This window comes from Schistocerca cancellata, chromosome 3 (assembly GCF_023864275.1).
Source record: "Schistocerca cancellata isolate TAMUIC-IGC-003103 chromosome 3, iqSchCanc2.1, whole genome shotgun sequence".
Lineage (NCBI taxonomy): Eukaryota > Metazoa > Arthropoda > Insecta > Orthoptera > Acrididae > Schistocerca > Schistocerca cancellata.
In genome coordinates this window covers 364,592,004-364,619,261 of record NC_064628.1, presented here as the reverse complement: position 1 = coordinate 364,619,261, position 27,258 = coordinate 364,592,004, and the positions used below count along the sequence as shown (strand labels likewise).

The 27,258-nt window shown below is 43.4% G+C and overlaps 1 protein-coding gene across 1 annotated transcript in view; it reads right to left on the bottom strand.

Moving 5' to 3' along the window:
* The window catches only part of LOC126175053 (serine/threonine-protein phosphatase rdgC), a 1,927,531-nt gene that overhangs the window by 677,804 nt on the left and 1,222,469 nt on the right, over window positions 1–27,258 (bottom strand). Inside the window, exons 6-7 of the mRNA XM_049921565.1 lie at window positions 9,327–9,472; window positions 2,310–2,480 (exon numbers count right to left, since the gene is read on the bottom strand). Of these exons, the coding sequence (XP_049777522.1) occupies window positions 2,310–2,480; window positions 9,327–9,472 (317 nt within the window). The remainder of the gene's footprint in view (window positions 1–2,309; window positions 2,481–9,326; window positions 9,473–27,258) is intronic.

Genomic DNA, 27,258 nt, shown 5'->3' with positions numbered 1-27,258 from the left:
ACGAACGCTGGTCCAACTGAGGCGCCAGGTGGAAATGGCATGGCAAGCCGTTCCACAGGACTACATCCAGCATCTCTACGATCGTCTCCATGGGAGAATAGCAGCCTGCGTTGCTGCGAAAGGTGGATATACACTGTACTAGTGCCGACATTGTGCATGCTCTGTTGCCTGTGTCTATGTGCCTGTGGTTCTGTCAGTGTGATCATGTGATGTATCTGACCCCAGGAATGTGTCAATAAAGTTTCCCCTTCCTGGGACAATGAATTCACGGTGTTCTTATTTCAATTTCCAGGAGTGTATATCCTGTGCAAGCTTATTCATCTTCCAGTACCTACTGCAACCTACATCCTTCTGAATCTGTTTAGTATATTAATCTCTTGGTCTCCCTCTACGATTTTTACCCTCCATGCTGCCCTCCAATACTAAATTGGTGATCCTTGATGCCTCAGAATATGTCCTACCAACCGATCCCTTCTTCTAGTCAAGTTGTGCCACAAACTTCTCTTCTCCCCAACCCTATTCAGTACCTCCCCATTAGTTACGTGATCTATCCACCTAATCTTCAAGATTCTTCTGTAACACCACATTTCGAAAGCTTCTATTCTCTTCTTGTCTAAACTATTTATTGTCCATGTTTCACTTCCATACATGGCTACACTCCATACAAATACTTTCAGAAACGACTTCCTGACACTTAAATCTATACTCTATGTTAACAAATTTCTCTTCTTCAGAAACGCTTTCCTTGCCATTGCCAGTCTACATTTTATATCCTCTCTACTTCTACCATCATCAGTTATTTTGCTCCCCACATAGCAAAACTCCTTTACTACTTTAAGTGTCTAATTTCTTAATCTAATTCCCTCAGCATCACCCGACTTAATTCGACTACATTCCATTATCCTTGATTTGCTTGTGTTGACGTTCATCTTATATCCTCCTTTCAAGATACTATTCATTCCGTTCAACTGCTCTTCCAAGTCCTTTGCTGTCTCTGACAGAATTACAATGTCATCGGCAACCCTCAACGTGTTTATATCTTCTCCCTGGATTTTAATACCCAGACCAAATTTTTCTTTTGTTTCCTTTACTGCTTGCTCAATATACAGACTGAATAACATCGGGGATGGAATACAACTCTGCCTCACTCCCTTTACAACCAGTACTTCCCTTTCATACCCCTCGACTGCCATCTGGTTTCTGTACAAATTGTAAATAGACTTTCTGCTACCTTCAGAATATGAAAGAGAATGTTCCAGTCAACATTTTCAAAAGCTTTCTGTAAGTCTACAAATGCTAGAAACGTAGGCTTGCCTTTCCTTAACCTATTCTCTAAGGTAAGTCGGGAGGTTAGTATTGCCTCACATGTTCCAACATTTCTACGGAATCAAAACTGATCTTCTCCGAGGTCGGCTTCTACCAGTTTTTCCATTCGTCTGTAAAGAATTCGTGTTAGTATTTAGTAGCCGTGGCTTATTAAACTGATAGTTCGGTAATTTTCACATCTGTCAGCACCTGCTTTCTTTGGGATTGGAATTATCATATTCTTCTTGAAGTCTGAGGGTATTTCGCCTGTCTCATACATCTTGCCCACAATATGGTAGAGTTTTGTCAGGACTGGCTTTCCAAAGGCCGTCAGTAGTTCAAATGGAATGTTGTCTACTCCTGGGGCCTCGTTTCGGCTTTGGTCTTTCAGTGCTCTGTCAAACCCTTCAGGCAGTATCACATCTCCCATTTCATCTTCTTCTACCTCCTCTTCCATTTCAATAATAATGTCTCAAAACTGAGATCGACAGGAAGTGCAAAGTGGCTAAGCAGGGTTGGCTAGAGGACAAATGTAAGGATGTAGAAGCATGTATCACTAGGGGTAAGATAGAAACTGGCTACAGGAAAATTAGAGAGACCTTTGGAGAAGAAAGAACCACTTGCATGACTACCAAGAGCTCAGATGGAAGCCCAGTTCTAAGTATAGATGGAAAAGCAGAAAGGTTGGAGTATATAGAGGGTCTATACAAGGGCGATGTTCTTGAGGACAAAGATCAGCTATCAAAGTAAAAGAAAAGTTTTTAAAAAAAGGTTTTCGCTGCCCTGTGTATTTGTTATTTTACTTTATTTTTTTAATTTTCCATTTTTATTTATTTATTTTTAACGCATCTGATGATTAATATCGTTTTATTGGTTTATTTGCTGGTGTCATAATTTTGATCAGCATCGTAAATCTTGGTGAATGGCTGCAAGGATTCATCAGTGTTCTGCTGGGATGTCACAGTGGCGTATGTAAGAGAATGTGGACAGGAAGAGACATGTACCTTGTGGAAGATGACGAGCAGGTCCTCGAGCTTGCCGTGCAGGTCGCCGCAGATGGTGACCTGCTTGCTGACGGAGGTGGAGGCCTGGTTGAGGTTGGGCAGCCGCTTGAGTGCGGCGGCGGCCTCCCGCAGGATGCTGGCCACGTAGCGCGCGTGCAGGCGGTGCGGCTGCTGCAATCAGGACCGCGGAGACCACACACTGTGATTATAGAGTCGACCGCGAAGGGGAAAGGGCGGGCAGCTGAGCTGGGGTTAGCTGCTGCTGTGTGCTCAGTCAGTACTGCGCGTGCGCTGCTCGTGACGCCGCCGGAAATACTGTCAGCTGTACTGCAGGAGTTGAAAGGAAACAGCTCCCCAGTTTGTCAGCGAACTGTCATCGCGCCTTACTCATATCAGAACATTTATGAGGCGCGCTAATGCTAGTGAATTTAACTGCGGCATTGCCTTCGAATCTGGGACTAGTCGCAAGCAAGGACGGGATTCAACATGTGTGTGTGTGTGTGTGTGTGTGTGTGTGTGTGTGTGTGTGTGAGTGAGTGAGTGAGTGAGTTTGTGTGTTTCTAGACTGTTGTAAATAGCGACAGAGAGCAGTATCGCACTGTAAGTCACTTTATGCGGACCGTCGTCACCTTTGTCCAAATCTTATAAGTTTTGTTGCAACCTGTCTTGAATGTCTGTAAATGTCCACCTTTTCCATAGATGATTGCGGGAATCGGGTTCGATACGGGATGTCAAAAATAAATATCTTTCAGCCGTCCTGTTTCCAAATTTATTTCATTTGGCTTCTAATTTCGGTGATTTACCACACCATCTTCAGGTCCCTGGCGGACGTGTAGGCAAATGATGGTTAGACGTATCGCTTTAGCAAACAGAAGTCTACTAATACCAGTTTTGCTGGCCCCCTTTTTTTCACAACCGAGGTGGAATCTTCCTACGCGTCGGTCAGGGGCCTGAAGATGGTGTAATAAATCACCGAAACTGGCAGCCAAAATAAATAAGTTTGGAAACTGGTCGGCTGAAAGGTGTTTAATTGGACACCCTGTCTAGAATGTTGAGAAGAATCAGATGAAAGTATTTTTATGGGAGTGTGCTGTTCAAATGTCTCTGAACACTATGGGACTTAACATCTGAGGTCATCAGTCCCCTATAACTTAGAACTACTTGAACCTAACTTACCTAAGGACATCACACACATCCATGCCCGAGGCAGGATTCGAACCTGCGACCGTAGCGGTCGCGCGGTTCCTGACTGTAGCGCCTAGAACCGCTCGGCCACTCCGGCCGGCTGAGTGTGCTGTATCCGCTAATAAGTCATAAGCAGTGTCGGCGTCAGAGGTTCATTAAAAACTATCTTGAATTACTGTAGGTATGTCCCCACAGTTCAATAAAAGTTTTGAGAGTACATAAATAAAAAAAACAGAGTGAGAAGTTAAGATGGTACTTTCACTGCATGAGGAGTTCTACATATTCTAGGTATGCCAACTTTTTACGGCCGTTTCCGGGCAGATATAAACAAGGCGGACCTGTCCGGCTTTTATCAGGCTTTTTAGCGATGCAGTAGGGAACCCACAACTAAGGACAGTTCCAAGCTAATGACATAAGCATGAGGAGTAATTATGAGCAGCAGTAAGGAGGTATATCACAAGAATATACAGATATAGCAATCAGTATTTCTTCGTAGGCCGTACGTGGCAACACATAGTGTCACAATCATGCTTCGTGCAGAGCGAGAGACGCGAAGTAGAATGTGCGCATCAGCTCAGGCTGCACTTCCCCGCGACGCACGCGTGTCGCTCCTATCCGTTTTAAGACACGCATGTCCGAACGAGACTTAGTTAGGAAATAGTGTGAGCAATTACGACAACACAACACATAGTTGCTATCATAATTGACAGGATATATGGATGTTTACTGATAGTTGCTTCAGTTTCAGTACACTTAAATCTGATGCCACAAAAACTGCCTTTAATTGACCTGCAATAGACGATTGCAAATACCCAACTCTCTCTGTTTCTGTTTAAAACAGGTAGTCCTACTTCAAGGGAAAAATGCGCGTCTAAATATACTCCAAAGTCCGGCTTTTCTATCTTTTGGTCTGGCAACCTTAATATAGTCTCCCCCCCCCCCCACTTAATTACTACGCACATAACGTTGATAAAACAATGTGAAACTATCGGATTGGGATATTGCTGAATTCGTGCTTCACATTGACACCAATATCGCTAATGTCGTCAAATCGTTGAACCTTCATATGACCGCCTGTACTTTGTAGTTTTTTAGTAGGTTCGTATCGATGACGCCAAGTCTCGTCACATACATTAATTTTTGGGGAAATAGAAATGTCTGCGTTTTTCATTTAAATAATATGCCGGCAGCGCGTCCATACGTCATTGTTTTGATTTTGGAGTGCAGGTGTGCTGGGAAACCTTTGTACTCACTTTTATCCTCTGCAAATAATTTTGGAGACTGTCTTGTGCACTTGTTTACAGCCGTTGCTCCATTGTGATATACAATACAACTACGTTGATACGCGACAGCCGTATGCCCATTATTTAACAGTGCCTGCTCGCAAATGACTGATCGAGTGCACGTCTCCTGTTCAAAGTTGTTAGTTCAAGCTGTCACAGTAGATAATGTGCTGATGTCGCTTATAACCCAGGAGTAAAAGCTGTCTCGTAACGTTTCGGATGAACAGAGTAAGTTTCAATGCATTGTGGCTTGAAGATAGTGAAGTATTTACATGGAAATGTGCTGTATTCGCTGATAAGTGGAAAGTGTCGTTGACTGCAGTGTTAATGTGCAACGATCATGAATTATTATAGAGACATTTTTGACTAAGTCACTAAGAAACTTTTAACATTTTATAACATTACCAGTATGAATTGTGCCTCATGCATAGAAATGTGTTGAAAAACTTTCAGGTGGCACTTCGTGCTTTATGGACAGTAAGTAATTCCATTCTATGTAGCAAAAAAGGGTGAGTAATGGATGTGAACTGTGTGGTGCACTCTGCGCACTTAGTTTCCTAATTTATCCGTGTCCGGCTATAAGCAAACTGATATAATATTATAACAACGGAATACCGCTTACAAGCTCATTCACAGGCACTTAACAGTAGGTATGGCATATTGTTCCCTTGAAAGACAGGACATTGAAAGCTCATGGATTGTTAATTTTTCTTCAACTTTTAAAATTATTGAAGTTATGGGCTCCAATTTCAGCCTTTAGTCATTTTGAACAGGAATACTGGGAACATTTGAGCTATAGGACGTGTGAAAATTCAAATATCATTCACTTATATATATATCTGTGTGTGTGTGTGTGTGTGTGTGTGTGTGTGTGTGTGTGTCTGTGTGTGTCATCATCATACGCCAGTGAGGATTACAAACTTGACCTTGGAATTTCACTCACACTTCCGAGAACTCAGCATCATTACACTCGTCGCTCTTTGCCTTATCAAACCTTTCCCATCTATTAGTAGCCTAAAGCGACAGTCAGCGATCATGAGGGGAGCGGGAGCAAGTCGAGCTAGAAATTCCAAGAAGTGAGTTATGTTGTAAGTCTGCTCAAAAATATCAGCTGCTACTATATGTGAATTTTCGTTTACGTGAGTCACAGCAAAACACTGATTTCTGTAGATAACCCCCTATGGCTGACATCTTTGTAGGAAGCGTTGCCCCTTTTATCGGAACTAATGTTGATGCTAGTGACTGTAAGGATTTTTATGGCATTTACACCTTTTATAGTGTTTATCACTGCTGTGTCATTCCATGGCTACGGTGTGACATGTGTAAAATTTACTCGAAGAATTAACACGAAAAATAAGTACAGTTAAATATATACAGAGAAGGTTTTATGATGGGAGCTGTGTTGATTTGCAACTAACTAAAGGAACAGGAAAGTGTTACAGACGGAGGAAAACCATCACTTTTCATGGAATGGCCTTGCTGTAACGATAGAGTGATAATGGTTGCGCTATTTTGTGCATTCTTCAAAATGCAAGGATGAACAAAACGACTACAGCGTCTTGATTAATGAAAAGTAGACAAGGAGACACGAATGCGAGAAGTGAAATATTTTCCCTAAGAAACAAGATTATAGGATGCTCAAAGCAAAGAAGACGTCATAAATAGTTTATTGCGAGTACAGAAGCATTTCTTCAATAAATGAGCATTACTAGCATCAATTATTGACATTGAACCGAGGAAGACGTTCCCGAAAATTAACGTCTGGAAAACAGAAATGTATGAAAATGATGAGTGGATCATTGTATATTCGGAGAAGAAACTGGAAACATTTTAAATACAGTTCTGTCATGGAATGCTGAAAATTAGGGAAACGTACAAGGTAAGAATTGTTCTAAAAAGAATAGGTGACAAAAGAGGTTTATGGAAGAAGCGTACCGGAAGAAGGTAGAGGTTAATGGAAATTTACTGTGTGATCCAGGAATAGTTACCTGACACTGGAAAGAATATCAGATGAGAAAAATAATATGGGCAGACAATGATTACAATATACTAAATGATTACAGATTATGCAGGGTATAATAATTACTTAGGGATGAAAGTATTATTTATTTATGTATTGCTTATTGAGCCTGACCAGTTTAGGGCCTGAAAGTTCTCTCTTAACTCTCATCAGGAACAGCACATACGCAAAAAATATTACATAACAATCAGAATAATAGTATTTTACATAACTAATAAAGATAATAATTGGCAATAATAATAACTGTAACAGTAGCAATAATAATGACGATAAGGTAATGGAAGAAGTAAGAGTGATATTATTTAGTTATTACATAACAAAGTCAATAATAATAACTCGCATTATTAATAAAAAAGTAACAATTTGCGACAATAATAATAACAATAATAATATAATGGAGGCGTTAAGGATGATATTGATTAGTTTAGCACTTTTGAAGCCTTGTTTGGTATTAGAAGAAGTGGAAGGGATGATGAAAGAGGAGACGATTGAAACGAAAATGACAGGAGCTGGTAGGAAAGAAGAGTATTTCAATAAAGAAAGGGGGATGGAAAAGTGGTGGGTGAGGGAGGGCTGACGAGAGTCAGCTGCAAGAAGAGATAGCTATTGTGGTAGAAGATGGGCCATTAGTTTGAAAGAATTTTAATTTTAATTTCTCTAATGTTTTTGAGGAAGATTGTTCCAAAGTTGGATTCCTGATACAGACAATGATTCAGATAATATGGCAGTGTTGTGTAATGGTATAGAGATGATCTTACTGTGCTGAAAATGAGTATTCCTGTTGTGTTGTTCGGATATCAGCGTAAGGGTTGAAGACAAATAGGAAGGAGTACAATGGGGGAAATACGATACGTCATGTTGTATGATAATCTCTACGTTTATCGGCACGTAGCCATTACAATTGTTCACAGTAAGGTATGATATGGTCGCAGTAGCGTACATCTCAAATGTATCGCACATTAGCATTCATCGCCACTTCCGGCCGACGTCAACTCTCATACAAAAGTCCTTGGAGAACAGGATTACCATGGATGGAGAGTATTAGTGTCTCTATGATTTTTTTTAAGCTGGAGAGGAAATACTTTTCTATATTTCTGTAGTGAATGAGGTGACGCTGACACTTCCTCACAGACCGTCTAAGGTGGTCATGTCATAAAGTTCTTGTATGTTATCGGTGTCCACGCCAGAGAGAGAGAGCAATTAACGATATTGGTAAACAATCTTCGGTCTTGTCGTGGCACAATCTTTGCCTCTATGCACTCTGATACACTGTGAGTTGGAGTGTTGTGCCGCGCGAGATTAGCCGAGCGGTCTAAAGCGCTGCAGTCATGGACTGTGCGGCTGGTCCCGGCGGAGGTTCGAGTCCTCCCTCGCGCATGGGTGTGTGTGTTTGACCTTAGGATAATTTAGGTTAAGTAGTGTGTAAGCTTAGGGACTGATGATCTTAGCAGTTAAGTCCCGTAAGATTTCATACACATTTGAACATTTGGAGTGTTGTAGATGATGTACGTACTTAGTAGTGCTGTATGGACTTTTGATTGTACCTGTTAGATGAAGAAAGGACAGCAAAGATGAATATCATGTACACGCTGAAAGGTTAAAGGGATATATATTTTGAATAATATCGTTATTTTTAAAGAGAATAAGTTTGAGGTAAGACTGCAGCATTGCGCAGCTAGGAATGATCATTGTCAGGTAGTCAAGTTGGTCAGAGCTGAGAGAAAGACCACCCCACCTCCCTGAGTTACGGATTATTCATGGAAATTCTCTGTTAACTCTGTACTCTTTCTAATCATTATTCACTGTCTTAAGCGTAGCATTTTTCAGACCAATGTTACGTGTGAAGGTCACACGAAGTGTTACTCTGTCGTTTTGAATATATATTTCATTCTAAAATCGTGGACTTGGCACATCATTTCATAGGAATTGGTGCTCGCCCCAGTCCACTGTTTGTCATTAAGCATTACCACATGCAACACTTTCAATATATATTTAGGAAAAAGAAACCTAGCTTATCGGCTGCCTGCTTGCTGCTTTCTGTCGTGCTTTCGAGAAATCTGTAACACTGTTGTCAAGACGTGAGGTAAGTGGAAATTTTAATTAGCGCCAGATAATTGCTTTACTTCAGTTGCGCATTTAATACAAAGTCAACCTGCATTCAGATCAGTTACAGTTCAGTTCATATTAAGTTCAGTAAAGTTGGGTTAAATTTCAGACAAACACAAAATGTAGAGAGCGACTTACAACTCCATTAGTGTGTCGAGTCCAGTCAAGGTTAGGACATGATGGGAAAATATGGGAAAATATGTTAACAAGCCTGATGACTAAAAAATAAGAGGTAAAAAAAAGGAAATAGAACGTTGGTCGTGATAGAGTGCCTGAATATGTAGGAAAAGTGTGTGTGTGTGTGTGAGAGAGTGAGAGAGAGAGAGAGAGAGAGAGAGAGAGATAGGGAGGGAGAGAGGGAGAGGAAGGGAGAGAGAGAGAGAGAGAGAGAGAGAGAGAGAGAGAGAGAGAGAGAGACCCCACCTTCTTTTTTCGGAAGCAGTCGATGAGGTTGTCGAGGTCTGCCCTGGAGAGCGGCGAGCCGACGTGGATGCCCTTGTAGGTGCTGTCCACCGGGCTCAGTCCTCCGTCGCTGGTCTCGTCGTCCGCTGGCTGCGCGCCCACCGACCCTGGGACACACACACACACATATGCTCATATACTCACACACACTAGGTGACAGCGCCGGCCTCATGTTTATTCATGGCGGGCTAAAGCCGCAGCGGCAGCTGTCTCCGCCAACGCCCCCCGCCACCGACCCCGCTGCTTGGTATGACGGGGCGTCGTGCCGTGGCCCCAAAACATCGCCACCACCCGAGGGCAGTGTAAGCAAGTGAAAGCGCCGCGGGCTGGAGTGACTAGGCGCAGAGGGAGCAGGCCGACAAGGACACGATAAAAGGGGCGGAGAAAAGCAAGGAGGGATGGGTAGAAAAGAGAGAGAGAGAGAGAGAGAGAGAGAGGGAGGGAGAGAGAGAGCTTTTGTGTTCGTATGTGTGGATGTGAGTCCATATATGAACGGCATAATAGGCTAAAGGGTAAAAGGGGATAAGCTAGAGGCAGGTGAATGGGGAGATGAAAGGGTAGAAGGATAATGAGAAGGCCTGAGAGAAATACAGATAGATAGATAGATAGAGAGAGAGAGAGAGAGAGAGAGAGACTCCGACTGTATATGTGCATGAGAGTGACAAGGAGATAGATGGGGGAAATTGTGTGTATAGAACAGGAAGGTGTAGTTTCAGCACAAACTTCTGAAGTATTGCTGGCAGCATTTCTGTGAGACGGTATGTCAAGGACAATGTGTGTACCACTATAAAATGCCAATGTGGCAGTAACGGAAGAAAACTGTGACACAAAAAAAATTAAAGTAATGAAATTTCGGGAATACGGTGGTCTTGGCAACTTATTTAAGCGATTAACGGTGCAAGAACACAAGGGAAAAGTGCGCGATAGGCCTTTGCAAATGTGAAATGCAATTACGTTAATAACCATCGAAACCAACAGAATGTTGAATGCAACCGTGCAAACGTGAATGCATTGTGTTGTACAGGTGCCAGGTGTCAATTTGGGGCGGTTAATACTGTTTGTGGATGACACTGGAGCTGTCGGCCGATGATGACCCATACGGGGTCGACTGGAGATTTTGTGATTGACCAGGCCGGTGAAACATGTCGATATTATGTAGAGCATTTTGGGTTACGACAGCAGTACGTGGGCGACCGTCATTCTATTGGAAAACACCCAATGGAATGCAGTTCATGAATGGCAGCACAACAGATCGGATCAACAGACTGACCTACAAATTTGTAGTCAGAGTGTGTGGATAACCACGAGAGTGGTCTTCCTGTCATACGAAATCACAACCTAGACATAACTCCAGGTTTAGCTCCAGTGTATGTAGCACAGGGACAGGTTGGTTCCAGGCCCTCATATGGCCACCTTGTAACCAACACACGGCCATCACTCGCAGCGAGGCAGTACCAGCTTTCATCAGAAAATACAACAGACCTCTTCCCTGCACACCAATGAGCCCGCGCTTGATATCAATGAAGTCGCAAAAGGCGGTGGTTTTTGGTCACTGAAATGCAAGCTACAGAGCGCCTGCTCGAAGCCGTCTTTGTAGTAACCGATTTGTAACAGTTCATTGTGTCAATGTGGTGCCAACTGCTACTGAAATTGGTGCTACAGATGAAGTACGATGCACCACAGCCATACGCCAAACATGAAGGTTTATATCTCAGTAGCGCCACGTGGCCATCCAGAGCCCAGTCTTCTTGCGACTATACATTCCCATGACCACCATTGTCAGCATTCATTTATAGTGGCCCTATGCTGCCAAGCCTTTCTGCAATATCTCAGAAGGAATATCCAGCTTCTCGTAGCACTATCACACGAGCTCGTTCAGACTGAGTGAGATGTTGATAATGGTATCTTTGTCGCCTTAAAGGTATTCTTGACTAACATCAACTCACCACGTCCAATCTCAAGGCTAACTAACGCTCAAGACCGTTACAGCGTGTATTCAGATCAAACCTGATTTGCATCCTCACAGTGACGCTAATAGCACCACTCCTATGCGACTGGCGCGAAATTTGAGTATACATCATCTTTAGACGTAGAAACACGCCTACCAACTTCCGTCTATATAGCACCACTGTTTCTTGGTGTTGTGATTTCTTTTTCCGTCAGTATATTTCACAGTATCACTCATCTCCACCTCCTGCGTCATCCTCTATCTGAATCCATTCTGCATCTACGTATGGCAATCATCGCCAAAGCCTTGCATCTGATTGTTTCCCAGCGCGTGAGGAGAGTCACTGCCTGCTGTGATATGCTGTGTAACAAAGGCACCATTTAAAACGGATACAAATCTGAAAATTTTCAGAAGCGGGGCTGCAGATCATCTATAGGAACGGGAAAGGCAGGCACACCAGTAACGTGAGCATTACATCTAACAAATAAAAATAAACTCCATGAAACTCGCATATTACTTAGCGCACGCAGTATCTGATCAAAAGTATCCCATGGCTGTTACTGCGGAAAGCGGAGTTGCCCACACTGGGTTCGACATACAGAAACTGAAACCTAGGTTGGTAATGGAAAGCAAGTTTATTGAAATGAACATAAAACTTCAGTAATCCTTCTTTGAAGCGTAATTGCACAACACAAAAAATTCTTTACAGTTAAGCCAGTTTTTGAGGTGGTTGATATACGTCAGCCCGGACTGCCAGTCGCTGAAAACTGAACCACAGTTATTAGAGTCAAAGTACTATACTGCAAAACGGAATTAAAAGATCACTTTTCGAAATCCCGTAATTTCCTCTCATTATGACACATAAGTTTGAAATTTGCCTCAAAGGTGCGTACAGCCTTTCCCTGTAATGGTGGAAAAGCATGGGCCTTGCAACATCACCCTCTGTCTCGATGACGCTTCGACAGCAAGGTGTCGATACATGCGATGAAAAGGCCAGAGCTCAGAAGCAGATGTGACGCGAATGTGGGTTAATGATGTCACATTGGCACCAAATTTCATCACAATTCTGCCCAATGCCACCATTAACGTGTCACATGATCCGACAGTCGTCACACCCCGTCTTACCCACATTTTACGCCTTTCTTTGACACCTCTGCAGTGGAAGTCTGAACCGCGACGTCCAGCGTGAAATCACCCAGGTTTCTTATGAATGACTGAGGAAAACATCTCAGACACAACGCCAATCAGAATCTGTTCGAAAAGACAGCAGACGGTGGAATGAAGAACATCGACGAAATCGCCCCTTTCCCTGAGACGTCGATTCCCCCACATTTCGCAGTAGAAAAGGACAGTTCGAAGTGAGATGAGCAACAGGATGACTTTCTTGACAACCTTGGACACTGGTGACACACTCGGACGTTTCAAGCCTTCTCTGTTAACACTGTAGAGCTACATACCCCTTGAACATCACAGCACTCTTCTAGAACGAAGTGCGACCGAAAATTTTGCTCTCGCGTACCGAGTGGAGCCAGTAGGGACAGTTCAAAACCATCCGACGAAATTTAAACCCTGTCCGAAGAAGCGAAGGGTGCTTACGCTTTTTCAGCACTCCTATTTGGCGTCCGCCTGGGGAATGACCGCGGTAGGCGTGGGGAGGGGAAGGCGGGAAGGGATGCCATCGGCACATGGTTGAAACGGAGTGAATGGTCTTTCTTGAGAATTTTTAAAATATCGTCTTCAGAGACAACCTATGAAACAGTCTGAGGCGCTTGCAGCAGGCAGCTGGAATCTCAGAGGTGTCAAGGTGTTGCCTACCTGCAGGCGTCTCAGACTACTTTAATGGATGCCTCTGTGCAAGTCCGTTTCTAAAATTCTCAATAAAGACGGCACCTTACCTTATTTGTCGCCATGGGAGGCAATTGCGGGGATTCGAAAAAACGATCCTTTGATTGTGTTCCGCAGTGTAGCTTGTTTGTAACATAAACACCATGTAGGGGCAAAGTGCAAAAGTCTCGATTGTCCGCGCTGTAGAGGCTACGTCTCTGTTTAGCTCGAGGACGACGGTTGGCGGCTCCACGTTGCACTGGAGAAGAAGATCCCAGGCTGATGGACTAGCATAGGACGGCAGGTCGCAAGACAATTCCAGGAGAGCTTCTGATGAAGGCACCATAGCAGCAGTCCAGAGAGCTCGTTCCTCGGAGAACTGGTCAGCCAAAGCCGCGCGGTGGACTGAAGGGAGTTGAGGAACCAGGATACAAAAAATGGCTCTAAGCACTATGAGACTTAACATCTGAGGTCATCATTTCCCTAGATTTAGAACTACTTAAACATAATTAACCTAAGGACATCACACACATCCATGCCCGAGGCAGGATTCGAACCTGTGATCGCAGCAGCAGCGTGGTTCCGGACTGAAGCGCCTGGAACCGCTCGGCCACAGAGGCCGGCACCAGGATACAGTGGTATCTATTACAGAGAATGTGATCCTGCGGAAGCGATTAGGTCCGCACTGACTGCGCCCTCTTGGAGCGACGCTGCTGCCGCTAAATGTTACAGTGGTGGTGTGTGTCGTTATAGGCCCTCCGACTTTTGTCATACACCACCCTTGGTTCAGATCTGTTATGCTAGAGGGACACAAGCCCCAACAGACGAGGGAGGCTCCATCACATTTGCGACACCTTAACCTCTGCTGGGGTCGTTTTTCATGAGGTGTCTGAACGTCTGTGGAGGAATAGCAGCCCCTCTTCCTCAAGAACTGAAGTCAGAGAAGGTAGTGATTTTGGCCACTGGGGTGTGAAGACGACACTCTAACTCCTGCTTTATGATAGGATACACTACATACATATACAGTCATCGTCACCAAACTGAACCTCTACTGTATGAGCAGTATACAATGCTCCAAAGTGCTCTTATATCCTCTGCATCTATAGTTTTCCTAAGTGTAATGTGGAACCACACACCAACCAAGAAAAACACCCCCACACCGTAATACCTCGTCCTCAGTACTTCAATGTTGGCACTACACATGATGACTAGCAACGTTATCCAGGCATTCATCAAATACATACCATCATAATAGGCTACAGCAGGAACCATCAGTCCTAATCACTCGTTTCCAGTCCACTGTCCAGTGGTGCCGCTCTTTACACAACCACAGGAGTCGCTTAACACTGACTACAAAAATTTGTACGTGAAATGCATTCTCAGTTGCGAATACGGACCACCATTAGCTCTATAATGGAATGACTACAGTGGAATTTTGTGCCACACTGGGACTCGAACCCAGATTTCCCTCTTATCTCGAGCGGTCATCTCATCATTCGGCTACGCGAGCATGAATCACAGCCAGACCCAAACTTCCACATGTTGTCAATCACGTGTCAACAACCTGAACCTTTTTCTACACTGAAGCACCAAAGAAACTCGTATAGGCAAGCAAAAACAGAGATATATAAACGCCCAAAATACGGCGGTGTGGTCGGAAACATCTGTATAAGACCACAAGTGTCTGGCGCAGTCGGTTACTGCTGCTGCAATGACAAGTTATCAAGATTTAAGTGAGTCTGATCGTGATATGGGACACAGCTTCTCCGAGGTAGCGATGAAGTGCGGATTTTCCCGTAGGACCATTTAACGAGGGTACCGTGAATGTCATAAATCCGATGAAACATGAAATCTCCGACGTCGCTGCGACTGTAAAAAGATCCTGCAAGAACGGGACCAACGACGAGTGAAGAGTATTGTTCAACATTGCAGGAGAGCAACCCTTCCGCAAACTGACGCAGACTTCAATGCTGGTCCATCAACAAGTGTCAGCGTGCGAATCATTCAACGAAACATCATCGATATGGGCCTTCGGAGCCGAAGCCCCATACGTGTACCCTTGATGACTGCACGACACAAAGCTTTACGCCTCACCTAGGCCGGTCAACACTAACATTGAACTGTTGATGACTGGAAACATGTTGCCTGGTAGGACGAGTCTCGTATCAAATTGTATCGAGCGGATGGACGTGTACGGGTATGGAGACAACCTTATGAATCCATGGACCTTGCAAGCCTGCTGGGGATTGTTGAAGCTGGTGGAGACTGTGTAATGGTGTGGGGCGTGTACAGGTGGAGTGATATGGGACCCCGATATGTGTAGATACGACTAGAGACGATACGTCTCATGTGTCTAGATACGACTCTGACAGTTGACACGTACGTAAGCACCCTGTCTGATCACCTGCATCCATTGCCAGCTGGGGTGGCCGAGCGGTTCTAGACGCTACAGTCTGGAACCGCGCGACCGTTACGGTCGCAGGTCCGAATCCTGCCTCGGGCATGGATGTGTGTGATGTCCTTAGGTTAGTTAGGTTTAAGTAGTTCTAAGTTCTAGGGGACTGATGACCTTTGAAGTTAAGTCCCATAGTGCTCAGAGCCATTTGTACCATTTTTTGAACCTGCATCCATTCATGTAAATTGTGTATTCTGACGGACTTGGATAATTCAAGCCAAACAATGCGACACTCACACTTACCGAGTTGCTAAAGGGGGCCTCCAGGATGAGAGCTAACGTCCCTAAGATGTTCAGACTCGCATGCGTTTCCTCTTCCTCGAAATGTCTTGGCTCAAACTTGTCTAGGGGTTGAACCGCACATGTCGCATTAGACGCCCTGAATAAGGCTCTTGTGACCCTTTGGTTGACTTGTCTGGCTGATGACATAACATATAATAACAGTAACAATAAAATCGGGAACTAAATTAACGACCCATAAATGATGTAGGCCACAAAGTTACGATTTTGTTAGGATAATGTTTATTCAGAAAGCAAACGAATAGCGAAAGTGGTCGAATTTAGTGTTACTGTTACACTCGAGCGAAAATCCACATGACACAGGTCGATCATTAACTATCGGATCGCAAGTTACAAGTCCACCTCGTTAACAATGCGAAATGTAAGAGTTCACACCAGGCACGCGGCTGCTAACCCCACAAAGACTACGTCCCGCGATGCCACACAACGCGACATTTTCTAAGTCGTTTCACTTCCTAGCTGGCTAAAGACCGACTGTCCGCTTTCACGTCTCAATCCGAACTGTAACCTTTGATGTAACCGAGCTGCACTCTTTGGTGTCTAGACCAGAACTCCCTCTGCCGTCTCCGACCGCGTTCCCCGCGTTCCCCGCGTTCACTCAGCCGACTAGTGCAGTTCCCTTTCCTGAGGCCGTCCATCTGATTGGCCACAACTTATTCTACATTAATTTACATTTTAACACATTTAAATAATCGACGTTTGACCACTTTCACGTTCTAAATAAAGTAACAATAATATCCATTACATAATAAACATTAAATTCTTTTACATAAAACCGGTACAATTCCCTTGTTAACTTTGAATGACACGGCGAGTACCCTTGCACCAATGTGCTTTCTGATAAATGAAAAAAGACCAAACGTAAATATTATGCATTAAACTTTACAACAAATATTTCATTACCTAATGATTCAATAAGGTGTCATGCTGTCATCGTTCATTGTGTTTTCTGTGGAGAAAATGATGATCTGATGCTTAACTGAAAATACCGATAATTTAAAATTACTATTTCTTTTAAACATATAAAGCTACAGAGTTGATATTTACAATGTTTGCCGTTTTAATGAAGCGCTTCTGTATGAAATGTCGATCGTTAAGATCGACCAAAGCGTTCAGATTTTAGCATTCAAGTCTTTATTACAAAACTTGTTAGTTTCACTTTAACAGTAAATCCTAAACTATTATAGGTATGATCAACATTCAAGTTTTATTGAGATCACCATTAAATTTAATGAAGGATGGTTGATTAAAACTACTGTGGCTTCATTCCTTGAAGTACTACAGGATTAAATAGTTTCCATAAACGTTTCCCTTTATGGTCAGTCTTAGGTCCGCCATATTTAACACTGCTACGTCTCCTTGGCCACAAAAGCTTTCTACTGGGTTTTCCTGTGATGTAGGTTCCCGTCTGTCTCACTCTCACTCTACTGCGCTTAGGCCTCAATAGAGAATAGACGGCTGTGTGTTTCCCCATCTCGTGGTGAATATGCGCCCTTTGTGGCATACGCTCCAGGACGACAGGTTTCCGTTTCACAATTCCTGATTGCTCACTCTTTCGTCCATATACTTAAATGAGAGCGCAATACTCATTAACTCACAAGAATCACTCTTCTGAGCTTAAACACTTCCTCTGCCACCAAACTCCCCAGACATGAACGTTATTCAGCATATATGCGATGCCTAGCAACGTGCTGTTCAGAAGAGATCTCCAGCCACTCGTATTGTTAAGGATTTATGGACAGTTTTGCAGGATTTATGGTGTTAGTTCCCTCCAGCACTACTACAGACGTTAGTCGAGTCTATTCCACGTCGTGTTGCGGCACTTCTGCGTGCTCGCGGGGGCCCTAGACGATATTAGGCAGATGTACCAGTTTCTTTGGCTCTTCAGTGTATATTCCCGTACAGGGGAGACGTTTCACTTTAAAGTGAGATTGTATTTCTTATATTTCATAATGACTGTTGTCGCCGCAGTGCCTTTTCTTTCGGACATGCATGCATATCCAAAGGAACACTGCATCGTAATTCGGAATAATGCAGGCAAGGCAATATCGTACAAAGTTTGTGGCTTATTAGGACCTGCTCGATATTGTACCCCATTGTTTATAACCGTCTACCCACCGTAATTGTACTAGTAAGACTGCTGGTAGCACTTTAGAGTTCAACGAGTGATGTCTTCAAATGATTTCGTGCTTTTTTTTATAACCACCAGCCACGACGTTTGACGGTCTCTGTCCGTCACCATATGAAGTCTGTTCGATCTTGGTTGAACTGCAAATGTTCTTTCAGGTTTTTGCTTCATACCAGCATCACCAACAGTCGATTTGTGCAGCTTTAGAAGGGTTGAAACGTCCCTGATCAATTTGTCGCTCAGGTGACACTCCAGTGACTAGTCCACGTTCCAAGTCACTGAGACCTCCAGACATACCAATTCTGACGTTACTCTTTCTCTACCGACTACACCTGTTTTATACTGACGAGTCTGCCTCTCATGCTATCCACATTTCTCAGAGATGTTGTAATTCCTTTTATCAGATAATATACAACAGTGGCAAATCGTTATCCTGGGTAAACACAAGAGAGTTAATGTAACTCGCAAATTCAGAAACCAGCAGTCATTTGTGATTTCTACGAACATTATTTGCTGCACGTCAGAGCAAACTCAGTTACAGTAACTAGCAGCTTCCATTTAAAGAGGCTGTAACTGTCGGAGTTGCTTATTACCAAATCATTCATCCCAGTATACCTTTGTTGGTAAATAAATCCGTATTTTCTAATACGAGAGTTATTCGGAAAGTAAGGAACAGTCGGTCGCAAAATGGAAAATACAGTGAAAATATGATGAAGCTTTGCACAGGTACATTGGGCACTGTGTCTAGTACGCCCGTCGATCGCATCATGTCGCTCCTTTCAGTTCTGAGCTCACAATGAGAACGTAAAGATGGCTAGAAATTAGCGTCTCCCGCCAAGTATGAAGGCCTGGTGAAAGATTTCGCCTGAAGCTATGCAATCCGCATAATATAACTGTCATGCAGTTCGTTCTACACGACAATTCTCGGCCGCACTCTGCAGGGGCAATGAAGATGCTCCTGCAGCGTTTTCGATGGGAAGTGTTTGATCACCCACAATGTAGCCCGTAATTGGCTCATATGAACCGCTGGCTATGAAGACAATATTTTGACACAGACAACGAGTTGCAGTCCAGAATAGAAAATTGTCGAAAGGCACTGGCGGTTGTCTTCTATAACGCGGGAATTGGAAAGTTGGTACAACGTTACGACAGATGTCTAAGAGGCGACAGTGTAGAGAAGTTGCTGGAAGGTGTAGCTAACCATTGCAAATAAAACAGTTTTAATTTTCACTGTGGTTTCCATTTCGCGATCTATCCTTCCTTACTTTCCGAATAGCCCTCGTATATTCGGTGTAGATAGGTTTGAAACGTTTAGCAGCGAAATTGCGGCTACTGCTATAAAACAAACAATTTGGTTCTACAGGACAATATTTGTGGTGACTATGCAAGCATGATTAGGGCGAATATTTCACATTGAATCAAACCATTGTTTCCAAATTTTGCATCACTTGACCAGTAATGTACGCCCTAAAGTTTGCAGATATGTTTAAGTTTAAAGAGAGAAAATGACACTCTCAAGTTAAATGTAGATGGTACCGATAACGTCTACGTAACAAAAACAGAATCATTGGGAATCCATATTGATTCTCAGATGACATGGTGTGGAGACACAGTGATACTTGCGTCCTGAATGTCTTTAATATGTTATACGGTTAGAGTCCCGTGATCAATGTGTGACGGTCAGTGTCTTTTAGTGACATAGTCTTCACATGTAGTTTCAGTTCTCAGCAGTTGAATTCCATATTGAGTAACAAATGCGCAAAGTATGAACACGTTTTGAAACTACAGAAAACAGAACGTAACATTAATAAACACAAATAGTTGTCATGCTCATTGTAAAGATCTGTTCATAACATTGGGGTCCGAAGGACATCATGTGAGTACATTTACTGGTCTGTTATGCAAATCAACTAATCTTGATAATTATGGCACAAACAGCTCTGCGGATAACTATTTGAAAAAGATAAAGACTTACCAAGAAAGAACAGATATAAAATTCAAAAAAGCATTTTCGAAGGAAGAACAACGTGTGGCATCAATGGCTGAGAGTCCACACTTGGGGAAGTTCTGCCGCCGAGTTGCAAGTCGTTGCAGGTGACGTCACATAGGGTGACTTGCGTGTCGATGAAGATGAAAAGATGATGACAACAGAACAGCCAGTGGCTGATCAGAGAAAATGTCCCATCCATCTGCGAATCGAACCTGGGCAGACAGATGTGCTGATCACTTTCTTTTTTTTTTCCAGCTGTCTGACTTTTTATCTTTCTTTGTGGTATATGAGAGGGAATATATAAACTTTATTTATAAACAAACATATACAAAATCAGCAGCTAACGTCAGAAGATATAGATGGAGAAAACTGACCATTCTTTGTAAACAGCCAATGGCAGGGCGATGGGCAGAGTGGGCAGGGGTTGACCACACCAGGCCTGGCCACAGTGCACCAACACCGCCAACCAACAGGAAGCTGACAAGAAGGAACAGTCGAACAAGGAAATACTGAAGTGTATCCATGAAATTTTATCTTGTGACGAAGCAGTGATAGGTAGAAGACACGGGAATGGAAAACAAGGATAGTGGCGTATGAGGTGCTGTGCGCACCGGGGGCGTGAAATAATGCGGTATGTGTAAGTGGTTGTCAGCAGTCGAGCCAACCGTGCCAGGCACATTCCAGATGAGTGGGGAATCGCGCAAAACCCCACAGAGTTAGTTGGCGATATAAGCGGGGTAGTGTGGACGTCGGTCAGTCACTGCATGCAACACGGGAGACATTGCTGAACGATCGCGCAAGTGACTTGGAGGGTGCACCCTGAGTTGACCACAGTTATGCGACAGATGATGGATGGAAAGACAATGCCAAGGTGTCGGAAGTTCGGAAGCTTTGGACACAAGGTAGAGGCGCCAGTTGTTCTCGCGCTGAGTCCCGCGGCCAATTGTCAACGCTGTGGATTTGATAACACTCAATGCACTGCCTGGCACGTACCCAGCAACAACAGGTCATCTGCATAGGCACGACAGTGCAACGTGTATTGTGCGGGGCGAACCCCGACAAGTGTGTCGAGAGACACCCAATAATTGGTTCAAATGGCTCTGAGCACTATGGGACTTAACTTCTGAGGTCACCAGTCCCCTAGAACTTAGAACTACGTAAACCTAACTAACCTAAGGACATCACACACATCCATACCCGAGGCAGAATTCGAACCTGCGACCGTAGCGGTCGCGAGGTTCCAGACTGTAGTGCCTAGAATCGCTCGGCCACCCCGGCCGGCCCCAATAAGTGGCTTCAGAACGAAGCATAGGGCAGCATTGATCGCAGGCATCCCCAACATTAAGATAAGGCGGATCGGTACCATTCCGGCAATACGGCAGGTAGCCTTGACAAGGGAGCAGACACTGGTGTCGAGTACCAGTGAAGGCGGCCGGGAAGTTCATTCGCTCCCTGACAGTTAAGAGGTAACTATGTCGCACCCGATGAAAGGCACTCTCAAAGTCGACAGCCACCAATGCTGGATGGAGATTGCACGTAGCTGCTAGAGCAATAAAATCTTGACATTCATATATGACCAACGGGTGTTGACGGGTCCACCTGATTTCGTTCGTTCTGTAAATCTTATACTCGGAAGGATACGATGGCATCGTCTCGCCAAAATATCTTGTAGTCAGCATTGAATAAGACGGTAATGGACAACTGTATTCTCCTGCGATGGCCTGTGAATTAGTATGATAATGCCTTCGACAAATGGCGGTGGAACCGTGGCGGCTGTGGTCAACAGTTCGTGAAACATCGTAGTCAGTCTTTGCATCACCAAAGTATGGGAAACGCGGAGAAATTCCACAGGAAGACCATCCACGACAAGCGACTTGTTTGGAGCACCTTTCGCTGTCGCATCCTTGATGTCATCACAGGCGATGTTATCCATCACGGTTTCTCCTTCGATGCCCGAGACGTTGCGAGTGATGTAGGGAAAAACCAGCTCCAAATCTTGTACTTCATGCTGCTCATACAGATAGATGTGGCGAAAGTGTTCCTCAAAGCCAGCCACGATATCTGCCTGGTTGATAGCCAGATATCTCCTGCGATTGACGAGCTCTAAGACCAGTTGTTGCCGGTGCTACTTCCTGTCAATCATGATGTGGTCCACTGAGAGATCTTCCTGCCACGCTATATCTTGACACCTAGTCATCATGACCACTCCCTGCAATCAGTTACACGTCAGCGGAACTATATGAGCCTTGATCCAGTTATGATCCATCTCAGTGATCAGAGAGCTTGGTTGGGTGTCACGGTCATCAAGCACAGCGAAATAGAAGTCTGTTGTATGGCGGTTCCATTCAGACACCTCCCAATTTCATTCTGAAAACACAGATCATGAGCAAGTGGTGTGGCTCACTGTCGAAAAGTATATAAGGCATTACCTTTGAATAGCAATTCAGCAGGTGAAACAGAGATTTTCGAGAGGTACAGGGTGACAATTATTGGACTACATGAAGAAAAAACATAAATTAGTCACAAACTACGGCGTGCACACACTTTATTCAACATGTAAACGTCACTACAGATATTCGGATTTATGTTATGACTTATTCAATATGTCATCATTGGCGATAATGTGGCGTAGGTGAATAGCGAAATTCTGCATGACCCGCTGAGGTGTCGTAACATCGATTCTATCGAGGATACCCTGAAATGCAGTTTTCAGTTCAGCAATGGTTTTGGGGTTACTGCTGTACACCTTGTCTTTAATAAAGCTCCACACAGAGGAGTCACATGTGTTCAGATCAAGAGAATAGAGCGGCCAGTCGAGGCCCATGCCAGTGGCGTATGGATACCCCAGAGCCAGAATGCGGTCCCCAAAGTGCTTCTCCAGGACATGAAACGCTCTCCTGGTTCCATGAGGTCAACCTCCGTCTTGCATGAACCACATGTTGTCGAAATCGAGGTCAATGTGGATAACGGGGATGAAATCATCTTCCAAAACCTTCAAGTACCATTCGGTAGTCACCGTGCCAACAAGGAATATCGCACCGATTATTCCGTGACCGGACAAACACCACACACTCACCCGTTGAGGGTGAATAGACTTCACGGTCGCGAAATGTGGATTCTCAGTCCCCCAAATCCACCAGTTTTGCTAATTGACGAACCCATCCAAATGAAAGTGGGCTCCGTCGCTAAGCCAAACCATACTGCGCATATTAATTTCCAAGATGCTCTGCTACCAACCGTGCAGTTTGAAAGTCCTAACGCAAACCGTTCAGAAGTTGGGACGATTTTATTTCACATAGTTCAATAACCGTCAATTTGTATTACGATGGTTTTACCATTAAGTGTCCTTATTGGCTTTTCATTTTATTTTTCGTCTTGTTGCTGTTTTGTTGTATTTCAGGAAAAGGATTGCCACAAGATCAGATTGTGAGAACTGTAGGAAATGTGGGCTGTTTTGCGCCTACAGGAATGAACAATGTATTTCTTTTTAAATGGTGCACAATATGTTTAAAGAATGTAGTTATGCAAAGATACTCAGCAGAGATGTTAAGTTACAGTGTTATGTTGTTATCGTAGTTAAATGCCTTTTCGTCATTCTGTTTTTTCACGTGTTGTTGTTTGTGTAACTGACAAAGCGTTAAGCATGGCGGCACCACCACAGAGGCCTACTCTGTCTGAACCGTTGACGCTTTTATTTACGCACCATTTGATAGTGGAGCTTAGACCTTGCCTGACTTATGTTTGTCATTTGGATTGGTCTCTGCATTTTTATATATGTTTAAGACGACTTTGCTACGGTGTGGACCTGTTTTGGTTATTCGTTCACCCGCCTGTTTCTCTCCGATGATCTTTATGTTACCATCGGTGGTGGTTACCATAGCAAGTTCCAAATCAGCATGAAAATTTGTGAGTGTGTCTACTCGTAGGGCAGGATCACACAGCCCTAGACTATTTACAGGGCGGTGCAGCCGCTCAATTCACTACTACTGTGCTGGTACGCTGAAACTGTATGCCTCTGCACACCGCTACTGAGGGCTGCCTTCCTCTGCAAGAACTCAACCTTCCGGAATGCCCTACAGTCAGCTGCAGAGCTATCCCCAGAAAAACTTGTCAGTGTTCCTGCCAAGCCCATGGCATGACAGCAGGCTGCTGCAGCCTGCCTCATCAGTGTCTTCCCATTTGCTGTCTTCAGCACTCGCCCAGTGTCGCGTTCACACTGCAGAGCTACGCTACGAACGTTGAAGTTTGTTCTTAACAAGATTATGATATTTCTTTCAGCAACAATTGGTCATCATCCTGACGACAACCCACAGCTTCAAATCAACCCTGCCTGTGTAGAGATCATTCACCCCAAGCCTCTTCCATCTATAGAGCATTCTATGATTAGTGGTGTGAAATCAATTAACAGTGCAGCAGCAGCTTTTCACATTATTTAATAGCTTTAGTGAGTGAAGACGTACTCTGGCGTTTACTAAAAAGTAAATGGATATGTGTATCAATATCTTTAATCCATTTTCGTGAAAATGGTAATTGCTAGCAGCAAAGCGGTATTTATATGCATCGAGAGAAGACTTCGAAAGGTAAGGTATTTATTATAACCAACCAGCATACAGGGTGCAGAAAAAAACCCCACTAGGACTTCCCAGCGCGACTCCTCACACACTAGCAATACAGTAAATGGACGTTAAATATTGACAGTCTGGCAACACTGCAATCACATCCACGGTAACTAACCCTGTCAGCAAGATGAGCAGCACTGTGCAGTTGGTGCAGTGGATAGCTTTTTGTGTTCATATGCGGGAGGTTGAGGGTTCTATTCTGGGTAAGGCTTAATTGATTTTATTTGCTAAAAGTAGTCTGCGTGCTACGGTATCTGGCGTCATAATCGGCACACAGCGATAACAGTGGGTCTTCTACAAAACATCTGCAGATATGTACTATGAGAACAGAATTGTAAGTACAATCGTTTTCATTGGTCAGCCTTTAAAGAAGCCTTTAGCACGTCGTGGACACAAATTGTTTCACGCCACTGCATCTACTAGATTTTAAATCTGTTTTCTTTATACCCTCCCCCCATGGTCCCATCGAAATCACTTGCAAAGCATTCTGCTAACCCAACACATGACGTAACGTCCTAGGTAAATATAATGAACGTGAACGTGGCAGGAACAGTAGTTGATATTAATCGATGGGACCACTGCGGGAGGTTACACACAAAACAAGTTTGGAATCTAGTATATGCAGTGGTGGGAAACAATTCGTATGCATGAAGGACAAAAAGTTTCTTTAAAAGTTGACCAATGAAAACGATAGTATTTCCATGTCCGTCTTCATAGTACTTAACTGCAAATGTTTTGTAGAAGACCTAATGTAATCGCTCTATGGCAGTTACGACGCCAGATGCCGTACCACGCAGACTACTTTTAGAAAATAAAAATAAATAAGCCTCGATTAAAAATCGAACTCTCGACGTCATGCATGTTAACCCAAAAGGCTAGCCATTGCACCAACTGGACAGCACCGATGTTACACGCTGTCAGAAGTAGAAGCCATACACGTGATTTCACTGTTGCCCGATTGTCAATATTTAATCTTAATTTACTGCCCGAAATATGCGCAGGACGAAATTTAGTGACAGACATTTTTGTATTTCTAGTGCGTGAGGAATTGCGCTGCCAAGTGCGAATGCGGGAATTTTTCTTCACCCTGTACACAAAATTAAAGGGCAATACCCCCGGTGGTTCAGCGTGGGCTTTAGTTATTGTATGACAACGAATCCGTTAATGCAGAACCGATTTAATTAGTTTCAGTTTTGGCCACCAGTTACAACCTGGCGCTATGATTGCAAGAAACACGTATACAATTGTTTCCCTATGTAATGGATTAGGAACAGGACGTGGGCAGAAAAGGCATAACGTTGTTTTATTATTAAGCGCTGTTTCTACAATTTGTTCAATACAAGCACCAGAGACGTCGACGAGGTGCTGCAGAGCACCATATTTGCATGTGGTGGCCAAAATTGTAACTATCTTTTTTCCTACTGCAAATCGGTTGCACAATAACGCATTAGCATATCTACCACATTTCGCTGTCATACGATAATTACAGTCCACACTGAACTTCATTTAGTAGCTAATCTTTAATTCTAACCACCCAATATTTACATATAATGGAGTAAGGTACTAAACGGTGAATGTAGAAGTGGTTATTTATTTTAGTAAAGAGGAGTTTAAGATAAAATGGGATGGTTTATGAGAGTACATGTATTCATAACAGAGTGACCATTTTTTGTTTATTAAACTGTCCATAGGCCGTGACTGAGGATGACATGATTTCGTGATGGAATGCATTGCAATGTAATAAACTAAGGAGTCACAAGATTGTTGTTATTACGTATTATCTCTTGCATGACTAACGAAGTTTTCAGTTTGTAACAATATGTAAGGACATGATGTGATAAGATAATTAATATTTGTCATTCAAACTGAAATGTCAAAGATGCTTAGTATTGGAGAGCAGTGGCCCAGAGAAGAAAGTGGAACCTACATCTGTGGATCCACACAGTACCTTGTGTCTTTGATATCTTTTATAGTCACTGAAAATTACTCAAGTGTAAAAAAGAGAACTGTGAAAAAAAGGACGCTAGCCAATCAATAATAAAGATTTAGCTCACAAATCTCCAACAGATTTTTACAAATTTTATAATTCGGTAAGATTCTCAGTGGTATGATAATCCTTTGGAGTCAACTACAATTTTACACATACCCTCAAGAATCAGGATGTATGGTAGAAGGCTAACAAATTTTTAGGCGTAACTTGTACATTCATTGACGGTGTTACTGGTTTGTTTTGTGCGTATCCACATTTCAGTGTTTATTTCAATTGTAAATACCTCGCGACTCCGATTTGTACGTGATGATGTAAATGAAATATTTGATATGTTACTTTTTGACACGCTGTGATCTTGTACTTGGAAAGTAAGCCTCTGTTATAAACACATGAGTTGTATTATCTTCGTTGATCTAATATCCTGTGTATAACGTTTTTCAGTGAACAAAGGTTTGATTTACAAAGCGAAATTTTACGGAAGGGTGCACATTATTGTTGGCAGTTTTGCGTAATGTGCTATTTTTGAATCGTTGCGTGAATCTGAGGCAAATATTTATTCTTCGAATTAACGTTTGGTGTACTTTGGTACGGTTAACGGCACTCGTAGTGACGTAACGTTTTTAATAGAGCCAGATGGTA